Here is a 25,909-nt window from a genome sequence, read left to right as displayed (position 1 = left end):
CACACAGTTAAATACATTCTTGTATATAGAAGAGTCTAGTTGGTCTTTAAAGGGCAACGCTATTCAGTATTATAGTTAACGGCAACAATGCGTCCACCTTTACAAGAATATCTATGGTAACAGAGGGAGACTGTTGTATGTTCCGATAAGAAACTAGGCTTCCACGTAACGCCGCAAAAAGGTGGGAACCCACAAGGGGAAAAAATAACACAGGGGTGGGGTGAGCAACACACAACACAGCACGAGGTATGAGAGACGGAAGTGAAGAAAATTTTAGCTACATCGCACGGGGCTGTGTTGCTATGACCGCTGTGTTATTCTTACTGAGGTCACAAAAATGTTTAGCATTTAACGAGAGTAGATTATTACATTCTGTAATTCGTAAGTAGTTTTGTTTTTCATTCTGTCACACGCACACATACACACTTTCCTTTCTCACGCTCTGAAAACATTCAGCCAAATAGGCGCCCACTTACAGCGGCAAGCAAATGAAAATCACATTTACACCATTAAGCGTACCTACTCCAAGCCAAAAATTTCTACCGGTACATCCCTTCACAATACCTTAGATAAGACCTAGCCCATCTTTTCCACGTGCTTGCCTCAAATTAAGTATAGTTAATTAAATACCATGTAGTAATCATTTGTCTGAAAGTTATTATTCTATTTTCATATGTTATTAGAAGCAGTTTGCTAGTTGGGGGGAGTGATAAGAACAAGAAAAGGCACACTGGTTACACAGTAAAACACACTGTAAAATACACAGTAAACTTAGTTGAGTTTCAGTGTTAGAGATAGCGTGAGAAAATAGCGCAGTCCACCTGCAGCACTGAGTTCGGTAGAATTGGGGTTAATTAGCAACGAGCTAAACATGAGGGTCAAGAGCAACTTTCTTTTTAAGAACATTATTGGTAGGTAGATCTATATGTTACAAGACAAAGAAAACTATCATTTCTAAAGTTATCGAAATATACAAGAAAGCATGATAGTAAAGATTAGTAAAGAAAAGAAAAAAAAAAAGAAACACTAAACAAAGAGAAAAGAGCTTAGTATAGCTCACGAAGTATAGGTAATGTTTTGCCAACAGTTCCAAAATAGAATAAAGCATGCGAAAATAGCATATGGATCACAAACGGGCTCACCTCTCTACGCTGTTATTAGCTATACACACACACACAAACACACACACACACATATATATATATATATATATATATATATATATATATATATATATATATATATATATATATATATATATATATATATATATATAGCAGAATTAGATACTTAAATATTTAGATAAATAGACAGACAGATACAGACGCCTAAAATTTAAAAAAAAAGCATGGGAGTATAAAGTAATTTGTATAGCTTCTTTTTTTTAAAACATGAAAACGTGCAGTTATTATTGTGGATTATATTAGGAGATAGTGGAAGTTGGGACATCATCTAGAGGGGTTTGGTATTTAAGGTAATTTAGTGAATTGTAAAGGCAACTCTCAAAATGAATGTCTAAGAAGTTCAACTGTAATTCAGGCCAGATTTAACTTGCGATTAGAAAGTGAGCCCCCAGATCCACTCAGTGCCGGCGCCAGGTTATTTAACGCCCTAGGCAAAACTTATTATAAGCGCCCCCCCCCCCCTCCCCCGCAATTTTTTTCGAGCCCCCGTATTATCAGAGGCGTAGCGACCCTTCCGGCGCCCGGGGACCAACCTTCGATTTGCACACCCCCCCCCCTAATAAAACTTTCGATTTGCACCCCCCCCCCTCAAACTCAAAATTTATTTCTCCAACCCATTTTGCTGCCCCCCCCCCTCTACGGACAGTGCCCTAGGCGACCGCTTAGTTGCCTGATAGGTAGCGCCGGCTCTGATCCCACTTGCTGAAACTGTAGAACAGATGAGAAACGTAGCATGAAAGAAAGAAAGACAAACTTATCCCAAGAGAAACATTTGTACCAAAAACTTCGCCTATCCAAGATAGGTAAGACTTGTTCTTTACGCAATAATATAGAGACACTAATCTTTTAGTGTAACAAATCATTTTCCTTTCGACACTGCCCTAATACACATCAGAATTGTACTGGAATTAGCTAATAAAATGAAAAACCGGAGGCCTAAGATGCGAGCGTTAAGTATTTCAGGATATAAAGCCAACGTTGCTACATAGCTTAATGGATGAAATGGTTTCGCTTAAGTGGACTTTCAGTTAAGTATAGATGGAAATTAACCAACTATAACTCGCCCAATCCATAAGACTATTGTCGATATCGATTAATATGCGAAGAACGTCAAGCCTTTTCTTTGAAGTAAAAAACCTGGTATGGGCAAGATGCCCATTTCAATGAAGCAAAAGCAGCCAGAGAGTATAAAGAAATTGGACGATAACAAATTAACGATAAAAACGGAAAAAAATAACTTTCGTGCCATTAAGTCAGCTAGAACGACCGGTACAATATATATATATATATATATATATATATATATATATATATATATATATATATATATATATATATATATATCTGTATATAACTATATCTATATATATCTATATATATATATATGCCTACATTTCTTGTTATACTATACACATATAAAAAGCGCACACGTGAAACAGACACTACGTCGTCAGGAGTTTATCAGTTTTAGTAATAAGGAAAATCGCGCTGTGCGGATGAAGGCAGCGCCTGTGTTGAATAGCCAAAGAAATCACCTGAGCTGTTCCTCGGGGATGGGGAAGTCGCAGTACTTCCAAGTCATACCAGTAAAATGCACACATGAAACAAACCGGTGCGAATGCCTTATAAAAAAAATAATTAGGCGTTGTTAGTTGGGTTTTTCTATCCTGTGTAAAGAACTTATGAAATCGTATTTTGAACTGATTTCGGCTGGATGTTACCTTTTCTGAAGTTGATGGCTTTGGTGAAGACTCTTACTTTAGGAAACGACGTAAGTGTACACCTACATTTCTTATACCAACCGATTTGTATACATTATATAAAGGCAAAAGCTTTGTTAAATAAGATGTGTGCAAATAGTAACACGAAAATGTTTCATAACTGAAATTATTACAACAACGGCGCAAACTGTTGTTTGGCAAGTAGCATTTCTTCGGTCCATAAAAATCAGAGTCAATTAAACCAATTATTTCATGGACAGGAAATGCTAAGTGTTATGTGTAATTGAAAAATGTAAATTGCAACAAAAAAAAATAGCTATTGACAAAACTTAGTATGTACAGTCCCTGGAAATTGGATATGAAGTAATGCCTTGTACACTGACACATGCTATATTTAAATCAGCATTAACACATATACTCACAGACTATGTATGAGTGTTTATGCTTTTTTTTAAATTAAATATATATATATATATATATATATATATATATATATATATATATATATATATATATATATATATATATATATATGTATTGCTTCATGTCTAACAACTTGCTTTTACGTGCTTCCAACTAAAGGCGAGTACAAACTTCAACGGCAGGCTCACTACTGACGTCACGAATGGACCAATTATGTTCTTGACGTAACCAGCCCATTAGCGACAAACGCTTTCACCTTGTTTTCTGTGATAATAAAACTCACGCCAAACAAAATTGTGCACTTCTTCTCTCTATACAAGTCTTCGTCTTTTACACTTTAAGTTATACCACAGTACGCCATTGCAAAATCCGATTAGCAGGTATAAAAAAAATACTCTGGAAAACACATAGTCCGAGGAGCACACGTTTTCATAGACAATCGACAATTAATGCTTGACCGCGGGAAATTGACGCCAGCACACTTAAGTTTTAACCGTTAACATTTAGGACTAATATTTGGTAAATATAAAACATGACAAGATTATTAAATGACGAACAAATCAGGTCGATTTAATAATGGTTAAAGTAAGCACCTGGCAACTACGCTAGGGTTGCTAGAACAAAAATAGCGCTAGCGCAGATACAGAAGTATCTAAACTAGGAGTAAGCAGGAAATAGTTTTTAAAAGTTTAAAAAAGAGGAAAAACAATTTACATAAAACCACACGTTACTCTTTGAGCATGATCGATTGAATCATCTAGTATTAGCTAAATAAAACCATCGGTCCGTAAAATGTATAACTCGAAATTGTTACTAGATATTAGAAATTATAACTAAACTATAATTTGATTTTATCTTAATGAGCTTGTCAAGATCCTTCGCGTTAAACACTATAGAAGACTATATGTAAATGCAGCAAAAAAAATTCATTAAAAAACGTTTTAATAACAATCTTTTATAATGCACTAAAAAGTAGAAAATAAATTATACTTTACTATTTAAATAACTATAAAGAAAAGCGTGGGTCTCTTCCTAAATATTAGTGAAGGTATCCAATAGATACTAAAGTGACCCACGCTTATCTTTATAGTAATTTAAATAGTAGTGTCTAATATTTAGGAAGAGACCTACGCTTTTCTTTATAGTTATTTAAATATTAGTGTATAATTTATTTTCTACTTTTTAGTGCATTATTACATAAAAGCTTGTAATTAAAACGTTTTTTTTATGAATTTTTTTTCAGTACTTTACATGTTTTATTTACAATAGTTTCATGACTAAAAACCATTGTCAAGTTTATAGCTAAAGTTTCAGTAAAATATTATGGGATGGCGTAGACTAGACTGCTGACCCGACTTCGCGCGCCGATTGAACGTGATGACGCGCTTTTGACGTAGAGCCCTCCCTCGCTGCACGCCCAACACGGCCGTCATGACGCGTGTGGATAGAACTGCCTACTAATTCGGTCAAATTTTAATTAATTCATAAAAAATTAATTAGGCATCCAATGAAGTCAAATTTAATGTCATAATGCATTGTCTTCATGTCTTGACCCACGTACCAATTACGAACCGTATCTGTCAGTTAGAAGTGTCCGAATTTTCGCTCCGGCGTTTCGATCTAGACAGACTGACGACAGAGGACGTGAGTTAAATAATTGCTTGTAAAAAAAGGTCCATGCTTCGGTAAACTAGTTATTTAACAGATGCTAAAGCAGAACAGCCTAGCAATTTAGCTCACACTTTATATACATCTCGGTGTAGTTGCCTACATATACCTTAGTCCAAAGATAGTTCATCAATTAAAAGATTAACCAGAGCTGGATATAATAAAATAAAAAGGACGTATAGGCAACCACTTTTTAATGTATATCTTTCTTGTCATTTTTTGCTTCGAGCTGACATCCAATCTCAGCCATCAATCTTCAGAGCGTGCTTGCGCGGTGTGAAGAAATAGGCTCCAGCAAAAAGAAATTAGCTAAGAAACGAAGTGATGGGGAGAAATTGGTCAGAGTCTGTGCGGCCGTAGCATTAAATGCCTAAATGTTAGAAATAAATTGTGCATCTTGTCAAGCTTTTAACATCTACTTATACCCGATTCTCTTTTTAAGCGAAGCAAGCGTCTAAACCAACACTTTAAGGCAACAGTGTGCATGTCAAGATATCTAAAAGAAAAATTATGAAATTCACGCAAGCGATAGGCCCTAGCATTGATATGTTGATAACTGTTATCTGTCAGTTTATTTTATCTAATAAATGAAGTGAACTATTTTAAACACAACTGTCGTAAATAACTATTATTTTGATTACCAAAAATGGACGAAATGTCAACGGCATGTGTGAACGTAATGAGAATCTAGCCTAGGCATTTGCATGCTTCTTTATATAACCATCACAACCTTTGTAATTAGAACTGCCTCATCTACTGCAGTTATCAGGATTTTTATATATTCTTAATTTGTATATTCCTACAGTCCAAGGACCTCGATGCAGTTGAGTCTCAACGTTTAGAGAGGATCCAAGCAGCCCGACGTATAAAAAGAGTGAAATCAACACACAGTCGAAGATCGTATTCGGCAGACTCAAGAAATGACGAGGGAAGTTCCTCGTCCTGTTTGCCAAATTGTCTACGAAGCCAACGCCGCTCCGACAAAGACCGTTTATACAGGTGATGCCGACAATAATACTTATGTTCCTTTCCAAGCTCACACACCAGAGAAAATCTCTATCCCTATATTTTGTTTTATCTTAGATCAAGACAAGAATCTTCTTGCTCAGATTTTCCATCGCCTGATTCCAACCCTCCCTCATACGATGGTGCATGTAGAGGCCGCTCCCGTTATAACTCAGGAATAGAAGAAAACACTGCTTTACTTGTGGATGTGACCAGCTCACACCGATCGTAAGTTTATTTTTTTTTAAATCAACAAAACGACAAGAATTTAAAAGGGTGCTGTGTGGGCTTAACTATTTTTATTGTTAACATATTGTGCTCTATACAAAGCTGCTGTTAATATGCATCAGCTAACCATATAGATTGATGTCTTGAATGTAACATAGAGATAGTTCAACAACAGCTGTGACATTTACAAGCTACAATTACCAGGCATGCGCCAGGTACTGGGAGTGTTTGCTCATTGATTTGTAGATTTCTTCTCAGATGACAAAAATAGAAAAAATTTATAATCTAGTCAGTGTCTAGAACTGTCTGGTTAGACTAGAGCATTTGTAGAAGAGCATGTACAAAATGTTAAAAGCTAAAGAATAAACCTAATACATGGGAATGACTTTTCGACCAAAATCAAGAGATTGCAATGCACTGTTTGGAAATCATAAAAAGAAAAAACCTCGCATATTTTATTTGGATATTCTTCCAAACAAGTAAGTAGTGATTTAAAGAAAATATCTGCTTGACTAGAACTAGAATATTTTTCAAAAACAAAAAGCGCTATGCAGTTTAAAAAATAAAATTTAGAAAAAGTAAGTTTAAAATCAGAAAAAGAATAAATTACCCAATTATCGAGATACAGATACATATTTAAGTGAGACAGAGACTTTTTAGTCTTTAGAACTGACGACCCAGTATTAAAAAAAAAGGGACCACTATTTTAAAATAGCAAAATCAAATAGTTGGCCTACTACACAAGCAATATAGCCAATAACCCAGAAAATAACTTTAGTCAACTTAGTCCTGCTTATGGCCCTTGGATAAATACTCTTCTAAAGTTTTCTGACTAACCTTATGAACATCAACAATTTCAATAAAAATCATTTTTGATATGGGGAGGGGACAAAATATGCAGTCATTAAGATTACTCTTTTTTTTTTGTTATTTCAAGTTAGGTGCAGCGACAAAATGTTTGGATACCACTAATTTATACTAAAGACATTGTAACTATTTCCTTTAGTACTAATTTCCAAAACGCGTGTATGTTAAAACTACTTTTAAAAGTACTAGTAACTGTTTAACATAAACAAATTAAAAACAGAATAAAAATTAAAAATAAAATCCATTGACACAGTACTGTAAATAAATGCTGAAACAGCAGTTTTTTAAAAGGATACAAAAACATATTAACAGAAAAAGATTTCCTAAAAGTAGTAGATTAGTTCTATTCACTCGTTTACCATGAGAGTTTAGCACAACACAAATGTTTATAATGAATATACACAATCCTGATGCAAAAAAAATTTGATTTGATATTATAATGAAAATTGTTGACTTGTGTATGACCATTATCTCCATTTAAATTTAAAGACCAAAAGCAATTTGGATCTTATTCACATAAAATTTTTTTCTCAAAACCCACAATTTGACATAGTCTGCTGTGCTGGTAACATACCTTTAACACTTAAGATAATGGTAGCTAATCTCTATGGGTGAAGTACTAAGGTGCTTTTAAATGGTTTTTCACAAGATTAACAATGATAAGCTGGGTAAACAAGGAAATGTGATAAGCATTAGCAGTGTACATTAGCCTTAGAATTGACATATTGGTTGATGATCTATATTGGTTTTTATATGCACAAGAATATTTTCTAATTTTATTTGATATCTGATTATTAGACTACTCTAAATAGTAAGAGAAAAACAATACTAGATATACATGTTGTAATAAAGGGGGACTTAACAACTTTTTATAATTGTAAGTGTGTGTGTTTGCCACTCAGTAGGCATGAAAGCCAGTGACCCAGTGTGGGGAGTGATGCAACCCACCCCCCTCCCCAATTGGCAGTGATGCATGTGATACATGTGGCAATATATTCATTATTTCAAAATGTTATAAAAACAAAAACAAATTTCCTGTCTTAAAAATATTTAAATAAACATCATGACTGCACCCCCTCCCCCAATTTCTGTCTTCACCAATGGTGAGTGGAAATTCACAAGTCATGTAAAACTGAATTGTATCAAGTAAACAATTTATGGGGTTTTAGGGTGGATAGGTTAGATTTGAGTGGGCAAATTGAACTCAAGTATTAACTCATTAAAAGATACTTTGAGAATGTTTACTTGTAAGGGTCTCTTTCATATCATTTATAATTAGATTTTGTCATTTTCTAGGGGTTAATATTAAATGCACTGAGCTTAAAAATAAAACAATAGACATAAAAAATAATCATTTAGCGTCACTGGGCCTGATCTAGAGCCTATAAAATAAATTCCAATGAGAGTTTTTAATTTAGCCTAAAAATAAAAAACTAAGCAGGTTGATGATGTGGAATCCAGACTAAAAAAATTTAAATACAGCGCCCCCAACATACAAAAATTTTTTAGACACAAGCAGTCGAAAAAACATTGTTTTGCTTTATTGTAGGACCAAAATTTGCGATAAGTTGAATAGGATATGAGGGTTTCACAGTTCACTCTGAAAAAGTTGCAACCAAATCACAACAATTGTATTTAATGAAACCTTCAAAAACAAACCTTAACAGTGACAGGTTTTTGTACAAATTGTCTACATTAGAAAGTGAGTAAAGCATGGCTTAAAAGATAAAGACCTGTGAAGAGTAAAGCAATCACTAAAATTAAGCCAGTGATAATAACTTATTAAGTAGCAGTAAGTTCACCTATGTGCACTGAATCTTAGCGAAGTTCCATTAAGTATTTAAAAAATGGATAAAGTGAAGCATTAGGAGTCTAATGAGTATGTAAATTAATGAAGTGACAGAAAGAGTTTGGCAATAACAGTGTTGAGAGTAAGTGAACGAAGAATATACACTTTATAAAACATGTATAATTGATACACACTTTATAAAACCAGCTTATTTCTTAACTTTCTCCTTTATGAGTTTAATTAAACATTTGATATTCATAAATATTTCTGATTAAAAGTACATAACAAAAACAACTGAGGTGGCATTCTGGGGACTGGAATGGATTAATGGCATTTTGCTTTTCATCCCATAGCATGCTAGTATCTAGCAAATAAAATTCCAGCCTCCATGAATGAATTTGAATTATAAAATAAAATAATTACTTATTATGCAAAAATCTTAATTGGACAGATGAGAGGCCTCTTAATTAATATGTTGATTAGAATGTCATCTAGCCGCAGACAAAAAGTGACCTCTAACTCTAACAATGGTTGTTTGAGGGGTCCCCATAGGGATGAGTAAAAACACAGCTATTCTTGCAGAACATCTTTAATAATCCATTATTCAATACCAGACTACCAGAGAAATCATATCCCAAAAAATAACTTTTAATTTGAAAAATACAGTTTTTTCATCAGTCATGTGCCAGTCTCAAAATTAAAATGTGAATAGCCAGCAATTTACTTATTTAGAATACTATGGTGCGCAACTCAATGCTAAGCTTTAAAAAATTCTTAACTGATTTGATTCTATTGCAACATTTTCAAATCAGCCGAATATGAATTAATAAATTTTAAAAATGTGTCGTTTAAAACTGCATTTTTAGAACGTAATTAATTTAGTTCTTTTGCTCAGTAAAAAATAGAGGCCCATTAGGATAGGCCATAAAGAAAACTAGCATATCAAAGGGTTTACTGTTACTAAAATTAGATTCTTTAAAAGACCTAGGACCATCTGAGCTGCCTGTAGAGCCTTTTTAGGTAGGCTACTTGCAAATTTAAAAAATAAACCAAATTACATTTGTTGCTGGCAATAATTGGACAAGCAGCCAATTTTAATGTATACTCGCATTAAAATAGCAAAGTGATTCAGCAAGATCAGCTAACTTTTCTTTCATCCTAGGAAGGACACCAACCCCTTTCAACAGAAACCAAAACAATGCAACAACACCAAGCCAATTTTAGGGTTCAGGGGCCATTTCAGGCAGCTAATTCAATCTTGATCACACAAATTTATTTGTACATTTAAAATTTAGGCCTAAGTAAACAAGTGAGTTCAAAAGTTAGCCTAAAATATAGCCTACTAGTAAAGAGATGTAAGATATGCAAATCACAAACCGTAATAACTTATTTCTTCTATTTAGCGGTCCGGACAATTTTACCTAAGGCCCATGTGTGAAAAAATTAGGCCTAGATCTAATTCTAAAGTAATCTAGACTTAAGGCCTTATACTTTAATCTACAAATCTTACTTTTAATTAACGAAGTGTCTATTCCTAGTCGACTGTGAATAGCTATATTAATGCTATTCACAGTGGTGACTGATTTTTATACATTTAATGTTTAAAAAACAAAGCATGAGCATGAATCTGAGTGGTCAAGTGGACACGTGAGTGACTGTCATGCTGGAAAGTGCGGGTTGTAGCAATTATATCACATATGAAAATTTTTAATTTATCCCCGTTTTTCATGAAATGGTTAGGCCTACTTATGTAAAAAAAAAAATTCTTATGTGACATAATTGCTGGCAAATCTTTTTAAAAAATGTAAAATAAAACCTGTCCCCCTTAGATTTTTGGTAAGAGAAAAAACAACTTGGGAAAATTGTGATGGTCATGCTATTTCACCTTGTGAATTTTAAATGATAATTGACAGTTGAATAGCAATGTGAACTACTAACTAAACAGATAAATAGGCCTAATATTATTTATTTAAAAATTACTAGATCTAGATCTATTAGTCTAGTATAGACTTAGAGGGCATAATTGATCATCTACGACCTACGTAGCAGGAAGGAACCTAAAGGCTAAACTAAACTTAGGCCTAATAGGTACTAGGATAAATTTTTAAAATTGGTTTTTTAGGGAAACAACTACTACAGTTAAAAGGAGCAGAAAATTACAATAACAGAACAGTTTTCCTTTTTGATGTAGCTCAAACGGTTAAATAGTTATGATTTTTTTTCGTATTAAAAAATGTGATTTTTTTAACATAGGATTTTTTCAATTTCTGTGATAGAGTTTTTTTAAGCGTTTACTAAAATTGTCCTAGCTTGTAAACCATATGGTCAAATTTTTTATAACTTTGCAATATCTTTATTTATTATATATGGAAGCATAATAAACAATAAAATTAGAAATTTATGGGCAGAGTAAAACAAAAACAGAAGTAGAACAGGGTACCCCCCCTAATTTTTCATATACAGTGCATTCATACAATCTCAGTTAAAATTTTAACTATTCAGAAAATTAAGCTCAAACTTGCTGAGAATGATGAGCTATGGATGTGTCAGTTATTACAATCAAATTAATATTCATAACTGAAAAGATTTTTGTTTTAACTACTACAAAGCTGATAAATTATACAATTTCGCAAAACCGAAGTCTTGTTGATGTGACATGCAACATAATGGCAAATTTGAGTTATTAAGCACTTAAGTCTCAAAATTTGTCTAGCTCAAGATAACTCTATTCTTAAACAGAAGTAATCAAAATATGTGTTTAAATCTATCTGTTTAACAAAAAATAAGGGGTGGAACAGGGTACACCCCCTATTTTTAAATACTAAATTTGTTCATACAATATCAGCTTATGTCCAAACTATTTGAATCTAAAGCTAAAAACTAACCAGAGTGAAGCTCTGAAATAAGTGTGTTTGATGGTTCTATCTAAATAGTTGACAAATAGGTAAAATATGGTAAAAAGGTAAAACGCTGAGTCATCGACGCACCTGACATCATTGAAAAACTGAACTAATATATGTAAAAAAAAATGATGGCAAATTAGATCTATTAGAAATGTAAGGTCTTTTATTTGTATAAATGTAATTAACTTGTAAGTCTACTTATAAATATAGTTTAATTAAAAAAGATGTGTTCTGTCTATTCATTAGTATTTTACATTTCAGAAGAAGTTCAACATTGGACCGGTTGATTTTAAAAAGATATAGAACTAGTTCATATCACTAAACTTTCAATGTACTGCTTCAAAATTTATTTAAGTTATTTAAAAAAATATTACTTAATTTATCTAAATAAAAGATGAACACATTTATTGTAATAGTTTTAATTCCTCTTTACAGTGTTCCCTCATTAGGCCATATAACTGCTCATCATATGGTAGAGATGTGCTGGTTTTTTGAAGTGTAGGTTCTATCTGGAAAAGTAAACAGTACATTATTTGCTTTCACATCAAAATAAATAAAATGGTTTTTCTGAAGACACTAAATATTGAATGTTTATTGCTAATACCGCACCAGACCTTCCCCTTTCCCCCTCCCCCCCCCCTCTACTCCACTACCTTCAATATCAAAACAGCGTTTGCCACTATCGCCGGCGGCAAAACATCGTTCGCCACTATCGCCGGCGGCAAAACATCGTTCGCCACTATTGTCGGCGGCAAAACATCGTTCGCCACTATCGCCGGCGGCAAAACATCGTTCGCCACTATCGCCGGCGGCAAAACATCGTTCGCCACTAATGCCGGCGGCAAAACATCGTTCGCCACTATTGCCGGCGGCAAAACAACGTTCGCCACTATCGCCGGCGGCAAAACATCGTTCGCCACTATCGCCGGCGGCAAAACATCGTTCGTCACTATCGCCGGCGGCAAAACATCGCTCGCCACTATCGCCGGCGGCAAAACATCGCTCGCCACTATTGCCGGCGGCAAAACATCGTTCGCCACTATCGCCGGCGTCAAAACATGGTTCGCCACTATCGCCGGCGGCAAAACATCGTTCGCCCCTATCGCTGGCGTCAAAACATCGCTCGCCGCTATTTTTTTCTATTACCTCCCTTGCCACTTTCGCTATCGTATTGTAAACAAACGTATTTTCTATAGAGGTAACAAAACTGCGCAGCATATAACTTTTGTGCGCTATGTCCAAACAACTTGATTTTTTGAAACAATAGAGAAAAGTGGTGTAGAATTCAAATAATGCAATAAATTTTCTCCTTTTTATAAAAATAAACAGTAGGGAGTAAATTAAACTTACCTTATTTTCACTGAAATACTCCATCTTGAATAATCCATGAACAAAATTAAAAAAACAACAAAAACGCAAAATGTCCATTTTTTTACGAAAAATCGATAATCGCACGAAAATTGATCGGGCGATAACACCGAGCGATAAAAATTACGAAATTATAACACTCGCGTCGCCGCAAATTCTCGGCGTCTGGGTAACGGGGACGAAAAACTCGCCGCGCGGGTTAAAACGAGATGTAATCCTAGTACCTAGGCCTAAACCATAGACCAGGCCTACTAATAATCTTTTAATGAAAATATAACACAGTAAAAATAGCACTGCCTTCTTAATCTATACCCCACTCCCCAGTAACAATAAATGCTTTTGTTATTGTAAGATATTCCCAGTCTTATTTAGCATGAAATGACAGCCTGACTGTGAATAGCCAGGCATATTGGCACTACTCCCAGTCAGCTGTGAATAGCCTAAATGGCTATTCCAAACCAGCTGTGAATTCTAAATTCTCTAGATTCTAAAGGCCTAGGCCTATACCCCTATCTAAATTTTATATCTAAACTAAAACAGATAATTTCTAGAAACTAGATTCTAGATCTCTAGATCTAGACTCTAGATTTAGAATAGGTTACAAAACAAACGCCATTTTGATTCTGAAGTTTCGGTTGAATGAGATAAAATAGGCCTAGGCCCTCAATTATGTAATATCTGATGTTTGAGACACAAAAACAAAGTTTTAAATAATGGAATCCATAGCATATAGAAAGATTCTAATGAGAAAACATATCTAAGCCTTAAATAATTACCTCAAACCCGTCTAAAAAGGAAGAAACTCCTTGGTACGGTACCCTCTTCTTCTCGTGAGGAAGCTTGTCGGCTGGTGGAAGATACGGCAATGGATCTCTCGCCGCAAATAGGGCTAGTAAATTTGGGGGTAGATATTGTGTCATCTTCTTGATCTAATTGTCAGGCTGCACTAAAAATACATTACTTTAAATCCTTATTTGTAACTTGAAATAGTTGCCTTTGTCTAACTAAACTCTCAACAGACGAACAATGTTGTTTTCTTCCGTTTCACGCGGCTTTACCACGTTCCTGGCTGCGCAGGCGAGTGTTAAGTTCCAACCATTGATTTTCACGAAGCAAGTGTATGACGTACTACGCGGTACAGGGTAAAGAGAAATTACAGCAGCAAATTATGGCTGATTCGGTGATAATAAACTTGGAGACTTTTAAAACAACCATTTTATAAAATTATATAAACAGTAGTTTTCATCCTATTTTTCTAGATTTTATTTTGATTATTTACGAATTATTTAGCTTGCGAATGAAAAGGTAAATAAGCTCGCGATTGACTAAAGCGGATTGGTCGATGCTTTAACAGGAATAAACCCCCCTGTTACTTTATTTAGCCACTACCCTCCAGTTTGCCATTTCCAAAACCTCCAAAGGTAAGTAACTCGCTAGTATGCATGTTCGTTTATATAAATTATACGAATAATTTGCAAACTCGTTGACATTCTATGGTGTTGAGGATTCTAAAGCATAGCTAAGTAGTAAAGACCAGTGGACCAATCGGCTGTGTCGAAGCGCCATAGCACACTCGTGTGTGAATCGAGGGCATAAGCAGCGCCGAGCGGTGTCTATTTTTACTTGTAAATCATTAGGCCCACCGCTCACGCTAACATTGCGCGTAAACTCATGTTCTGATGCGAACAGGGACACTTGTTTGATATTTACTATAAAGATCGTCGCTTGTGGTGACACATTTTTCCTTTCGTGTAGTTGGCTTTGGTGATATTTTCTTTTATGTGATAGACAAACAATGTGATAACTGTGGCAGCAAGGATTGCGTTTTATCAATGTGTCAGTTTACAGTTCCAGTGAATCTAATAACAGCGGTACTAAAGTCGCGTGTGACGTCAAAATAATCGATTCCATCCGGGGAACGTAAGAATTATTTATGTCCGCCATATTTGTAGATTTGTTATGATCGCAGGTAGTGATTTTGCACTTATGATGGTACGATACTAAAGAGACAACCATAGGGAGCTTTTGTGAGGGTGGGACTCATGCAGACTGCAACATGGAGGTTGCCATGGCGGGGATCGAGGGGAACGGGGGCCCGGCTGGATACCGGGACTCTTATCATTCCACCCATAGATCACAATTACGATCCTCTAATCTTCCAAATTCCAGGTCCTTTCCCAAGCTGTCAGAGGAAGACAATGCCAATGACGATGGGATGGGCCCACCCGGGAACGACTATGACTGCAGCTGTGAGCGCGTTGTAATCAACGTCAGTGGTCTCCGGTTCGAGACTCAGCTCAAGACGCTCAACCAGTTTCCCGATACGCTACTCGGAAACCCGTTGAAACGAAACCGTTACTACGACCCATTACGCAACGAGTACTTTTTCGACAGAAATCGCCCCAGTTTTGATGCCATTTTGTATTTCTATCAAAGTGGCGGCAGGTTGCGGCGGCCCGTGAACGTTCCATTGGATGTGTTCTCGGAGGAGATCAAATTTTATGAGTTAGGGGAGGGTGCCTTTGAAAGGTACAGGGAGGACGAGGGTTTCATTAAGGAAGAGGAGAAACCGTTGCCTCAGAATGAATTCCAAAGAAGGGTATGGCTGTTATTTGAATACCCTGAAAGCTCAGCTGCAGCAAGACTTTGTGCTATTTTCTCAGTAGTTATTATTCTATTATCCATTGTTATATTCTGCCTAGAGACTTTACCACAATTCAAGCATTACAGGGTTGTCAATGGTACATTCAATGATTCTAAGGAGTCCATTGAAGAGGATGATATTCCAAAGTTTAATGAGCCATTTTTCATCATTGAAACTTGCTGTATTATTTGGTTTACATTTGAGCTGTTGGTCAGGTTTGCATCTTGCCCTGAAAAGTTGGGATTTTTCAAAAACATCATGAACTGCATTGACATTGTGGCCATCATTCCATACTTCATCACTCTGGGCACTGTCGTAGCTGACCAGAGCAAGAGCAATAATCAAGCCATGTCCTTGGCCATCCTCAGGGTGATCCGTCTCGTGCGGGTCTTCAGAATATTTAAACTTTCCAGACACTCTAAAGGTCTTCAGATCCTTGGCCAAACCCTGAAGGCCAGTATGCGTGAGCTGGGACTGCTCATATTTTTCCTATTTATAGGTGTTATATTGTTTTCCAGTGCTGTTTATTTTGCTGAAGCAGATGCAGATCAGACTCATTTCAAAAGTATTCCTGATGCATTTTGGTGGGCTGTGGTCACCATGACCACCGTAGGCTATGGAGATATGATGCCGATTGGAGTATGGGGCAAGCTTGTGGGGTCTCTGTGTGCCATCGCTGGTGTGCTCACCATTGCGCTTCCTGTACCTGTTATTGTGTCTAATTTCAATTACTTTTACCATCGAGAAGGTGAGAACACGGACAAAGGGCAGTACAAGCACGTACAGTCATGCTCAAATTACCCGGAGAAAAAGGATTCTATGGACTCTGAATGTGGTTCTGATATCATGGAAATGGAGGAAGGAAATCACAGCACGCCATTAACTGAAAAAGTGAAAGAGAACCATGCAATCAAGTCCAACAACCCCGGCAGTGACTATGGACTAGAAACTGATGTATGATATAGAGATCACCTGGAACTCCAGTTACTATTTCAGCAGGGGCAGAAGAAGCAACATGACAATGCATCCTTAATTAAATTGTGACATCTTAAATCATGTGGATCCTTGCAATGATTCGATCAAAGAAGATTCATGGCTGTGTCCCCGTCAGTTTGAATAATTCACGTTTCTTTTGTCTTGCCATTTGAACCATTTAATTTTGCCATTTGAGCATTCAATTTGCATGCATTTCCTTGCAACTTACAGTTTCAGTAGATTTCCAGTGTATTTTATTTCAGACTGTATCACTGTACATATATATATATATCTTATAATTTATAGATATTTTTAAATTCCTTTAACTTTGATCATAAAGTAATGAAATACTTTCATGTTTTTTAATCTGATAAAAATGAAAGACATCGAAAGCTTTAAATACTTGTAAAATTTTTTAATGCATTGGACAAAGTAGTTCCTTGGGCTGATATTCTTACTAGCAACAAGAAAGAGATTCAAATGTCCCTTTCTCATCACACCAAACAGTAGGCAAGCAGAACCTAAAATAGGATTAAGCTCATTAGCTGTCCAAAGTGAGGGCATTAGATGTCAGCTAGTTACTATACAACTGCTATGTGCTACCCTAACTTAAACATGTTTTGCTAAACTAAGCTGAAGTTATCTGACCATCTCTTCCTACCAACAAAGTGGGGGATCCTTTTTTAAATAGTTTTCTTGCACACAGCAAGACCTCCAAAAGACATGAACTGTATTTTATATTGTCATAAAAGTTTCTAATTTTATATGACAACCTTTGGTTCTTTTTCCCAGTGAAAACTGTAAACAATTTTATTACTTAGAATTCCAATTTTACAGATAGCTCTATATTTTTTTTAACCACCTATTACTTCCCTTCCCAATTGACTCCCTTTTTTTTACATTGTAATTTATTTTAATGAAAATGACACAGATACAAGTTGTTGTGTTTTTTTTAATTTTTGCATGAAATTTTAAACCAAGCCAAAGTTGTATCCTTATATGAATTTAGAGCAGTTTCTCTTAAGAAGCACATGTTTTTTGTGCATGCATAATAAACGCAAACATGTTTGACAACATGCTGCACTATGGGATAGTTGATTTGATTGGAGCACCTTTCAAACCACTAACTGACAACTTTTGCAAAAGGTGGAGAAGTAATCTATGCACAAACTGTATGGCCATTTTTTTATTTTTTTTTTTTTGCATTTTAAAGAACAAAATCCAAGTCAAGTTTTGTACTAGCCACTGGACCTAATCATCTTGGCTGTGATCACTCTGTTGAATCTTCATCACTGTTGTTAATGTCAGTGATAGCTCAGTCAGCTGTAGTTTTACACTCTAGCCTTTTCTCTATATCTACCAGAATTGCATTTGATTCCTTGCACGTTGTTTTTCTTTTTCTTTTATAAAAATTGCAAGTTTAAGGCCAACAACTGCTCATGTTGACCTTCACAATGGATATTGTATGTTCAGGAGTGATGTATGTATGTACGTAATCTGCTGTGAAATGGATGAGTTTACTTGAAAAAATGTGATGACACAAGTCAGCTAGTGAAGACAAGATTAGGACATGATGGATTGAATAGCTTTCTTCAATCAATCGTTTGAGTCACCAATGCATTGTCATTTGCCCCACTGGAATTCAAAGCGCAGTCAGTGAAAAATCTGATACTTTCACATCAAGTCTTCCTGTATCAATGTTCACTGCAAGGGATTGAAAACCTTTGCATTACCAGTTGCTAACTATGGCTGCAATCTCAAACAGCCTTGGTAACAACAGCTGCCACCTATGGCTGTACTGTCTTACAGCTATGTAACAGATGCCACCTATGGCTGTACCATCTTATAGCTATGTAACAACAGCTGCCACCTATGGCTGTACCATCTTACAGCTATGTAACAGCTGCCACCTATGGCTGTACCATCTTACAGCTATGTAACAACAGCTGCCACCTATGGCTGTACCATCTTACAGCTATGTAACAGCTGCCACCTATGGCTGTACCATCTTACAGCTATGTAACAACAGCTGCCACCTATGGCTGTACCATCTTACAGCTATGTAACAGCTGCCACCTATGGCTGTACCATCTTACAGCTATGTAACAACAGCTGCATGTATGGCTGTACCATCTTACAGCTATGTAACAACAGCTGCATGTATGGCTGTACCATCTGGAAGCACCCACCAAGCATGCTAGCTTCAGCTGTCAGCCATGACACCTCTAGCTGTCAGCCATGACACCTCCAGTTGTCAGCCATCGCCAGACTACCCTCCCACTGTGGTATCCGCTACAGCACCAGCATCAAGGAAACATTCCCCCCTCCCCCACAACATCTACCCACCCCAGACCTGTGAATCAAACTCTAAAGCTGGCTTGAGTTGGGATCCCACTAACATCAAGCCCAAGGGCTGGTACACCACTCAAGTGACAGATGAAGATTTGATACAAGAAACTGTGAGTACCCTTTACCTCAATTCTAATGTTAGATGGCAATATTCATAAGTTAATATCTCTTCTAGTGATTGATGAAGGCAACATCTGTTTGCAGCTAGTGTTCAGTCATACATTCTCTCTTATTGTCCATGCTTCGATCTCATCATGTTTTATGTTTGGCATGATCTTGCAATACTTTATAGTATTCTTCTTCATTTGTTTTTTTTTACCTCTACTATTTTAATGTGACTCTTTGTTTTTTTAAGAGTTACTGCAGTTAAAAAAAATAATTTTAACCATAATCTTTCTGTTGTTATTTTAATGTGACTCTTTGTTTTTTTAAGAGTTACTGCAGTTAAAAAAAATAATTTTAACCATAATCTTTCTGTTGTTATTTTTTTTTCTCAGTTATTCTCAATATCAACTGTAGTGAGTAGTAAATGATTGGTAGACAATTTACCAAGTTTTAACCAATAAGGTCAAATGATATGGACAGATAATTTACTGATGTTAAAACTCTCTGGTCAAATATGTCCATATAGAAGATTTGTTTAAGTCCAGTTAACTGTATCACTTTAAAAAAACATTGCAATCTCTGCTATTATTTGTTTTATAACATGCAATAGTTACTAATGAAGTAACTAATGAAGAATAAACAGTAATTAATCTTTATACATATTTTTTTTCTAAAAGTAATTGTAAGGGCTACATCCACCTCATTAAGATAAGAATTATATTTGACTTGAAAAGATTAAAATTCCTTTTAATTGAATGTTTTAAACAGTCAGAGGATGATAGCAATGTTAATATTTCAGTTTACTGGCTAGGCAATAATTGTAGGTAGAGATTCAGTTTCCTTTACTTGCTAGGCAATAATTGTAGGCAGAGTTTCAGTTTCCTTTACTTGCTAGGCAATCAGTGTAGGCAGAGATTCATTTTCCTTTACTTGCTAGGCAATAATTGTAGGTAGAGATTCAGTTTCCTTTACTTGCTAGGCAATAATTGTAGGCAGAGTTTCAGTTTCCTTTACTTGCTAGGCAATCAGTGTAGGCAGAGATTCAGTTTCCTTTACTTGCTAGGCAATCAGTGTAGGCAGAGAATCACCATTGCATTAGCTGTTGTGGGTGTCTGTTACAAATAAATAAAATTAAAATGCTAGCTAGTGCATTCGTATTGATTTTACATTTTGGTGTAGCCAATAAAATCAATTATCTGAATAAAAGGCTGTTTTTTAACCTAGCTACAACCTACCCCCTCGCCAGCTAGTGGGGCCTATGATACTGTATCACACACTTCGGGCAGAGTTTCTTTCAAATATTTCCATGGCCCCCTACCAGACGATATGGAAAAAAATATTTTATTTAGAAAAAAATATCGATACTGAACTAACTGTACGAAAGAGGGCACTTACAGAACGTTTATGTATCGATACTGCATCACACTGTACGAAAGGGGGGGGGGGGGCACTTACAGACGATATTTATATCGATAATGAATGACAGTATACTAAGGGGGGGGGGCACTAACAGACCATTTATGTATCGATACTGCGTCACACTGTACCTGCCAGGCGTGTGATTTTCACGAGTTTTTTCTTACCTGCAGCAATCAAAGCATACAATCATAATCATACCTGTATTGATTGGTTGTTCCCCGTCCCTAGTTGTTAATGGGTTAATTAGTCTATGCCCATAGCTCTAATTTGTGGATATACAGTACAAAAATCGATTCGACTATTCAGAGGAAGTGATCATGTAAAAAAAAAGGAATTTTATTTTCTCTGGGTGGCTTGCTTGTTGTTGGGGGGGGGGGGGGGGGTGAAGAACGACTTAACTGTGGTCTACCGTTGAGTCTTACTTAGAGAATTTTAACAGGATATACCAGCTTAGGGTAGCTTTCATACGGTAATCTTTTGTCGTAAAGTTTATAACGTGCATTATAAGTTAATACGTTAGCCGTGCATCATACGGTAATATGTTAGCCGTGCATCATACGGTAATACTTTGTCGCAAAGCTGTCTGATTTTGATTTGAAAATGATCGTCCTCTGATCGTGTTGAGACAATAGTCAACCGACAGTCTCTTTTATTCTAGTATATCTAGATTTACATTGGGTAGGGTTGTTTGTGCCGACGGTCTTAGGAAGCTGCTGTGGTCGATGTTGTAAGCTGTTGGACGGTGTATGGTTGATTGTGGTAGCTACCGTGGTCGATGTTGTAAGCTGTTAGACGGTGTATTGTTGATTGTGGTAGCTACCGTGGTCGATGTTGTAAGCTGTTGGACGGTGTATGGTTGATTGTGGTAGCTACCGTGGTCGATGTTGTAAGCTGTTGGACGGTGTATGGTTGATTGTGGTAGCTACCGTGGTCGATGTTGTAAGTTGTTAGACGGTGTATGGTTGATTGTGGTAGCTACCGTGGTCGATGTTGTAAGCTGTTGGACGGTGTATGGTTGATTGTGGTAGCTACCGTGGTCGATGTTGTAAGCTGTTGGACGGTGTATGGTTGATTGTGGTAGCTACCGTGGTCGATGTTGTAAGCTGTTGGACGGTGTATGGTTGATTGTGGTAGCTACCGTGGTCGATGTTGTAAGTTGTTAGACGGTGTATGGTTGATTGTGGTAGCTACCGTGGTAGACGTTGAGACGGTGTATGGTTGATTGTGGTAGCTACCGTGGTCGATGTGGTAGACGTTGAGACGCTGTATGGTTGATTGTGGTAGCTACCGTGGTCGATGTGGTAGACGTTGAGACGCTGTATGGTTGATTGTGGTAGCTACCGTGGTCGATGTTATAAGCTGTGAGACGCTGTAATAATTTCTCTGTTGTGTTTGATCGGTTTCCAAAAGCCGAGCTGGCTTGGCGGCCATGTTGCCAACATTACAGAGCCGCTTTATCCCTGGATGTACATCGAAAAGACCGGAACTGCCTCCACAGGGAGTATGACGTCATGCCGAATACCGTACTTATATTGATGATATGTTAGGAGTCAGTATTGATATGTGCAACTCCCAAATGTATACGGCTGGCATCATGCAAAACGTCGATTAGACGCGTCACGCGAGTCAACGGCGGAAACATGCATGCAAGTCACTAACTGCTGGAACAGTCTTGTACAGTAGTAGGACTTGCTGAATACTTGTGACCATTAACAATATTCATGCATTTCGTAAAATGCCTAGTTTCACACCCTACCCAACTTTCCTCTAGTTTGATGCCTAGCTTCACACCCTACCCAACTTTCCTCTAGTTTGATGCCTAGCTTGATTCCCTACCCAACTTTCCTCTAGTTGAATGCCTAGCTTCACTCCCTCCCTACCCAACTTTCCTCTAGTTTAATGCCTAGCTTCACTCCCTACCCAACTTTCCTCTAGTTGAATGCCTAGCTTCACTCCCTACCCAACTTTCCTCTAGTTTGATGCCTAGCTTCACCCCCTCCCTACCCAACTTTCCTCTAATTGAATGCCTAGCTTCACCCCCTCCCTACCCAACTTTCCTCTAGTTTAATGCCTAGCTTCACTCCCTACCCAACTTTCCTCTAGATTAATGCCTAGCTTCACCCCCTACCCAACTTTCCTCTAGTTGAATGCCTAGCTTCACCCCCTACCCAACTTTACTCTAGTTGAATGCCTAGCTTCACCCCCTCCCTACCCAACTTTCCTCTAGTTTAATGCCTAGCTTCACTCCCTACCCAACTTTCCTCTAGTTGAATGCCTAGCTTCACTCCCTGTCCAACTTTCCTCTAGTTAAATGCCTAGCTTCACTCCCTACCCAACTTTCCTCTAGTTTGATGCCTAGCTTCACCCCCTCCCTACCCAACTTTCCTCTAATTGAATGCCTAGCTTCACCCCCTCCCTACCCAACTTTCCTCTAGTTTAATGCCTAGCTTCACTCCCTACCCAACTTTCCTCTAGTTTAATGCCTAGCTTCACTCCCTACCCAACTTTCCTCTAGTTTAATGCCTAGCTTCACCCCCTACCCAACTTTCCTCTAGTTGAATGCCTAGCTTCACCCCCTACCCAACTTTCCTCTAGTTGAATGCCTAGCTTCACTCCCTACCCAACTTTCCTCTAGTTGAATGCCTAGCTTCACTCCCTACCCAACTTTCCTCTAGTTTAATGCCTAGCTTCACCCCCTACCCAACTTTCCTCTAGTTTAATGCCTAGCTTCACTCTCTCCCTACCCAACTTTACTCTAGTTGAATGCCTAGCTTCACACCCTACCCAACTTTCCTCTAGATTAATGCCTAGCTTCACCCCCTACCCAACTTTCCTCTAGTTGAATGCCTAGCTTCACTCCCTACCCAACTTTCCTCTAGTTGAATGCCTAGCTTCACTCCCTACCCAACTTTCCTCTAGTTGAATGCCTAGCTTCACACCCTACTCAACTTTCCTCCAGTTGAATGCCTAGCTTCACTCCCTACCCAACTTTCCTCTAGTTGAATGCCTAGCTTCACTCCCTACCCAACTTTCCTCTAGTTGAATGCCTAGCTTCACACCCTACCCAACTTTCCTCTAGTTGAATGCCTAGCTTCACACCCTACCCAACTTTCCTCTAGTTGAATGCCTAGCTTCACACCCTACTCAACTTTCCTCTAGTTGAATGCCTAGCTTCACACCCTACCCAACTTTCCTCTAGTTGAATGCCTAGCTGCACTCTCTCTGCCCAATCTTTCTAACAGGTCTCTGCCTCCTGGCATATTGGGATTTAAATTTAAAAAGTACTTCGTTTAGATCTTTTAAAAGCACATTACTTGCAATGCAATGTTTTTCGTCTAAATTCAGAATCATATTTTTGTATTTTTCAGCCATAGCAGCTTTTGTCTTTCGGGGGGGAGGGGGGGGGGGGTGTAATTGATCTCGTGAAAATGTTTGTTCTGATCTTCCAACAGCGGAGCAGGCACAGTGTAATATCGAATTATGACTGCTTTTGTGTCTTCCGCTGGCTATTTATAGACAGCTCCCAGCAAGTAATTACCTAATTAAAGCGTGTTTGATCTCAAATTGGGCGAGGGGAAAAAAACAACTCATAGACCATTAGACCGAGATCTAGGAACTACACCCGCCTTGACTGTTCCGGACATTATTGTCCGTTTTGACTCATTCTTTAAGACATTGGGACATTTCAAGTCGGGTTTGAACTAAAACGTGTATTTTCTCCACAACAAGCTCTGGCACACCTCACTAGCCTCTACTAGAATACTTTTGAATGTCCTATAGTAGCCTATAGTTGCTGTGCTACTTCCTGTTATCATAGTGACATGATGGCGCTATCAAGTCGTGTGCATAGAAAAAGCCAGAGACTTTGATCAAGTACTATCAAGTACGATCAAGCACTCCTCACACTAAATGCTATTGTTTGTTGTCTTTCTATTTCTCCCCTCGCTGAATGCCTATAGAGTCATACAAACAACGGACCGGCCTGTAGTACAGTGGTTGAACCAGGGGCAGATCCGCCGTACGGCTTGACAGGCAGCCAGGAGCCGCGGGGGGACGGGGGGGGTGTTTGTTTTCCGTGCTAGCAGCCAGCACTCTTGTTTGACATGCCTCACCCCGATGAAACAGACACTCCAAATGTGTCACAGGACGCTACCCCCGGGCTCGTCTTACCGTAAGGTGAGGACTGCACCTTTCTGGGTGTGCGTTTCACCTTGATGGGGTGTAGATTGCATCTTGCTAAGGGTGGGGCGAGGGTTGCATCTTGCTGGGAGAGGGTTGCGTCTTGCTAGGAATGAGGGTTGTATATTGTAGGGGCGAGGGTTGCACTTTGTTGAGATGAGGGTTGCTCTTTACTGAGGTGAGGGTTGCACTTTGCTGAGATGAGTGTTGCACTTTGCTGAGATGAGGGTTGCACTTTGCTGAGATGAGGGTTGCACTTTGCTGAGGTGAGGGTTGCACTTTGCTGAGATGAGGGTTGCACTTTGCTGAGGTGAGGGTTGCACTTTGCTGAGGTGAGGGTTGCACCTTCCGGACGTACCACCTGGAGAGCAAATGGATTCCGAACTTTGTAAAGGTTATTTTTTCATCGTGTTGGGTACAATAGGGATATGTGTCATTGTTGCTTGCAGACACGTAGTTTGGTAGATATCTACATCTAGTTCTATTTGTTATTTTCATTGGTGAAGAGGGTTAAGTGTGTAGGTTAGTTTTGTATAGGGTTAAGGAATTTGGTTAGTTTCGCATTGGGTTAAGGGTTTTGGTTAGGCTTTTATTGGGTTAATTGTATTGGCTAGATGTACTTTGGGTTAAGTTTGTTGGTTTAGGCATTCATTGGGTTAAGAGCGGGATAAGTTTTTTTTTCTTGATGGATTGCCTCTTATAGCTACTTTAGTCAAGGTACAAAAAAGCATTAGTAAATCTTAAAAATCTAAATGCATCTGTTATTTTTAAAAATAATGATTCGTTGACGACAAACAATGTGTGGATTTGTGTCTGTTTTCCTACAAACAAAAGCTGTAAAAAAAAAAACAAGGCCGTGAAGAGAGTGCCAATACTTTCTTTTGGAAACGATTTTCATTGAAACCCACTTGAATCTCATCCAGGAAGAACAACGAATCGATGGGGATCAATCACTGGAAATAAACGAAGATCCGACTCGTTCAAACCGTAAGAGGATCGATGGGAATTATTCCTTCGATTTTGTGGTTCGATTTTGTTGTCACCTTTTAATCAAATCAAAACGATGTGTCTCTTTCTGGCCA

At 37.6% G+C, this 25,909-nt stretch overlaps 2 protein-coding genes across 2 annotated transcripts in view; one reads left to right on the top strand and one right to left on the bottom strand.

Annotated features, from left to right (window-relative positions):
• LOC131950405 (U1 small nuclear ribonucleoprotein 70 kDa) overlaps nt 1-14,259 on the bottom strand; it is a 45,583-nt gene extending 31,324 nt beyond the window's left edge. The window contains exon 1 of the mRNA XM_059312529.1: nt 13,933-14,259. Within this exon, the coding sequence (XP_059168512.1) occupies nt 13,933-14,076 (144 nt within the window). The 5' untranslated portion in view covers nt 14,077-14,259. The remainder of the gene's footprint in view (nt 1-13,932) is intronic.
• The window catches only part of LOC131950403 (potassium voltage-gated channel subfamily A member 1), a 100,150-nt gene that overhangs the window by 29,883 nt on the left and 44,358 nt on the right, over nt 1-25,909 (top strand). Inside the window, exons 2-4 of the mRNA XM_059312528.1 lie at nt 5,802-5,995; nt 6,080-6,229; nt 15,326-19,234. Of these exons, the coding sequence (XP_059168511.1) occupies nt 5,802-5,995; nt 6,080-6,229; nt 15,326-16,760 (1,779 nt within the window). The 3' untranslated portion in view covers nt 16,761-19,234. The remainder of the gene's footprint in view (nt 1-5,801; nt 5,996-6,079; nt 6,230-15,325; nt 19,235-25,909) is intronic.

Source organism: Physella acuta, unplaced genomic scaffold (assembly GCF_028476545.2).
Source record: "Physella acuta isolate Inbredline_101_S28 unplaced genomic scaffold, ASM2847654v3 ptg000760l, whole genome shotgun sequence".
NCBI lineage: Eukaryota > Metazoa > Mollusca > Gastropoda > Physidae > Physella > Physella acuta.
The sequence above is the reverse complement of the archived record's forward strand: the minus strand, read 5'-3'. Positions and strand labels throughout refer to the sequence as shown.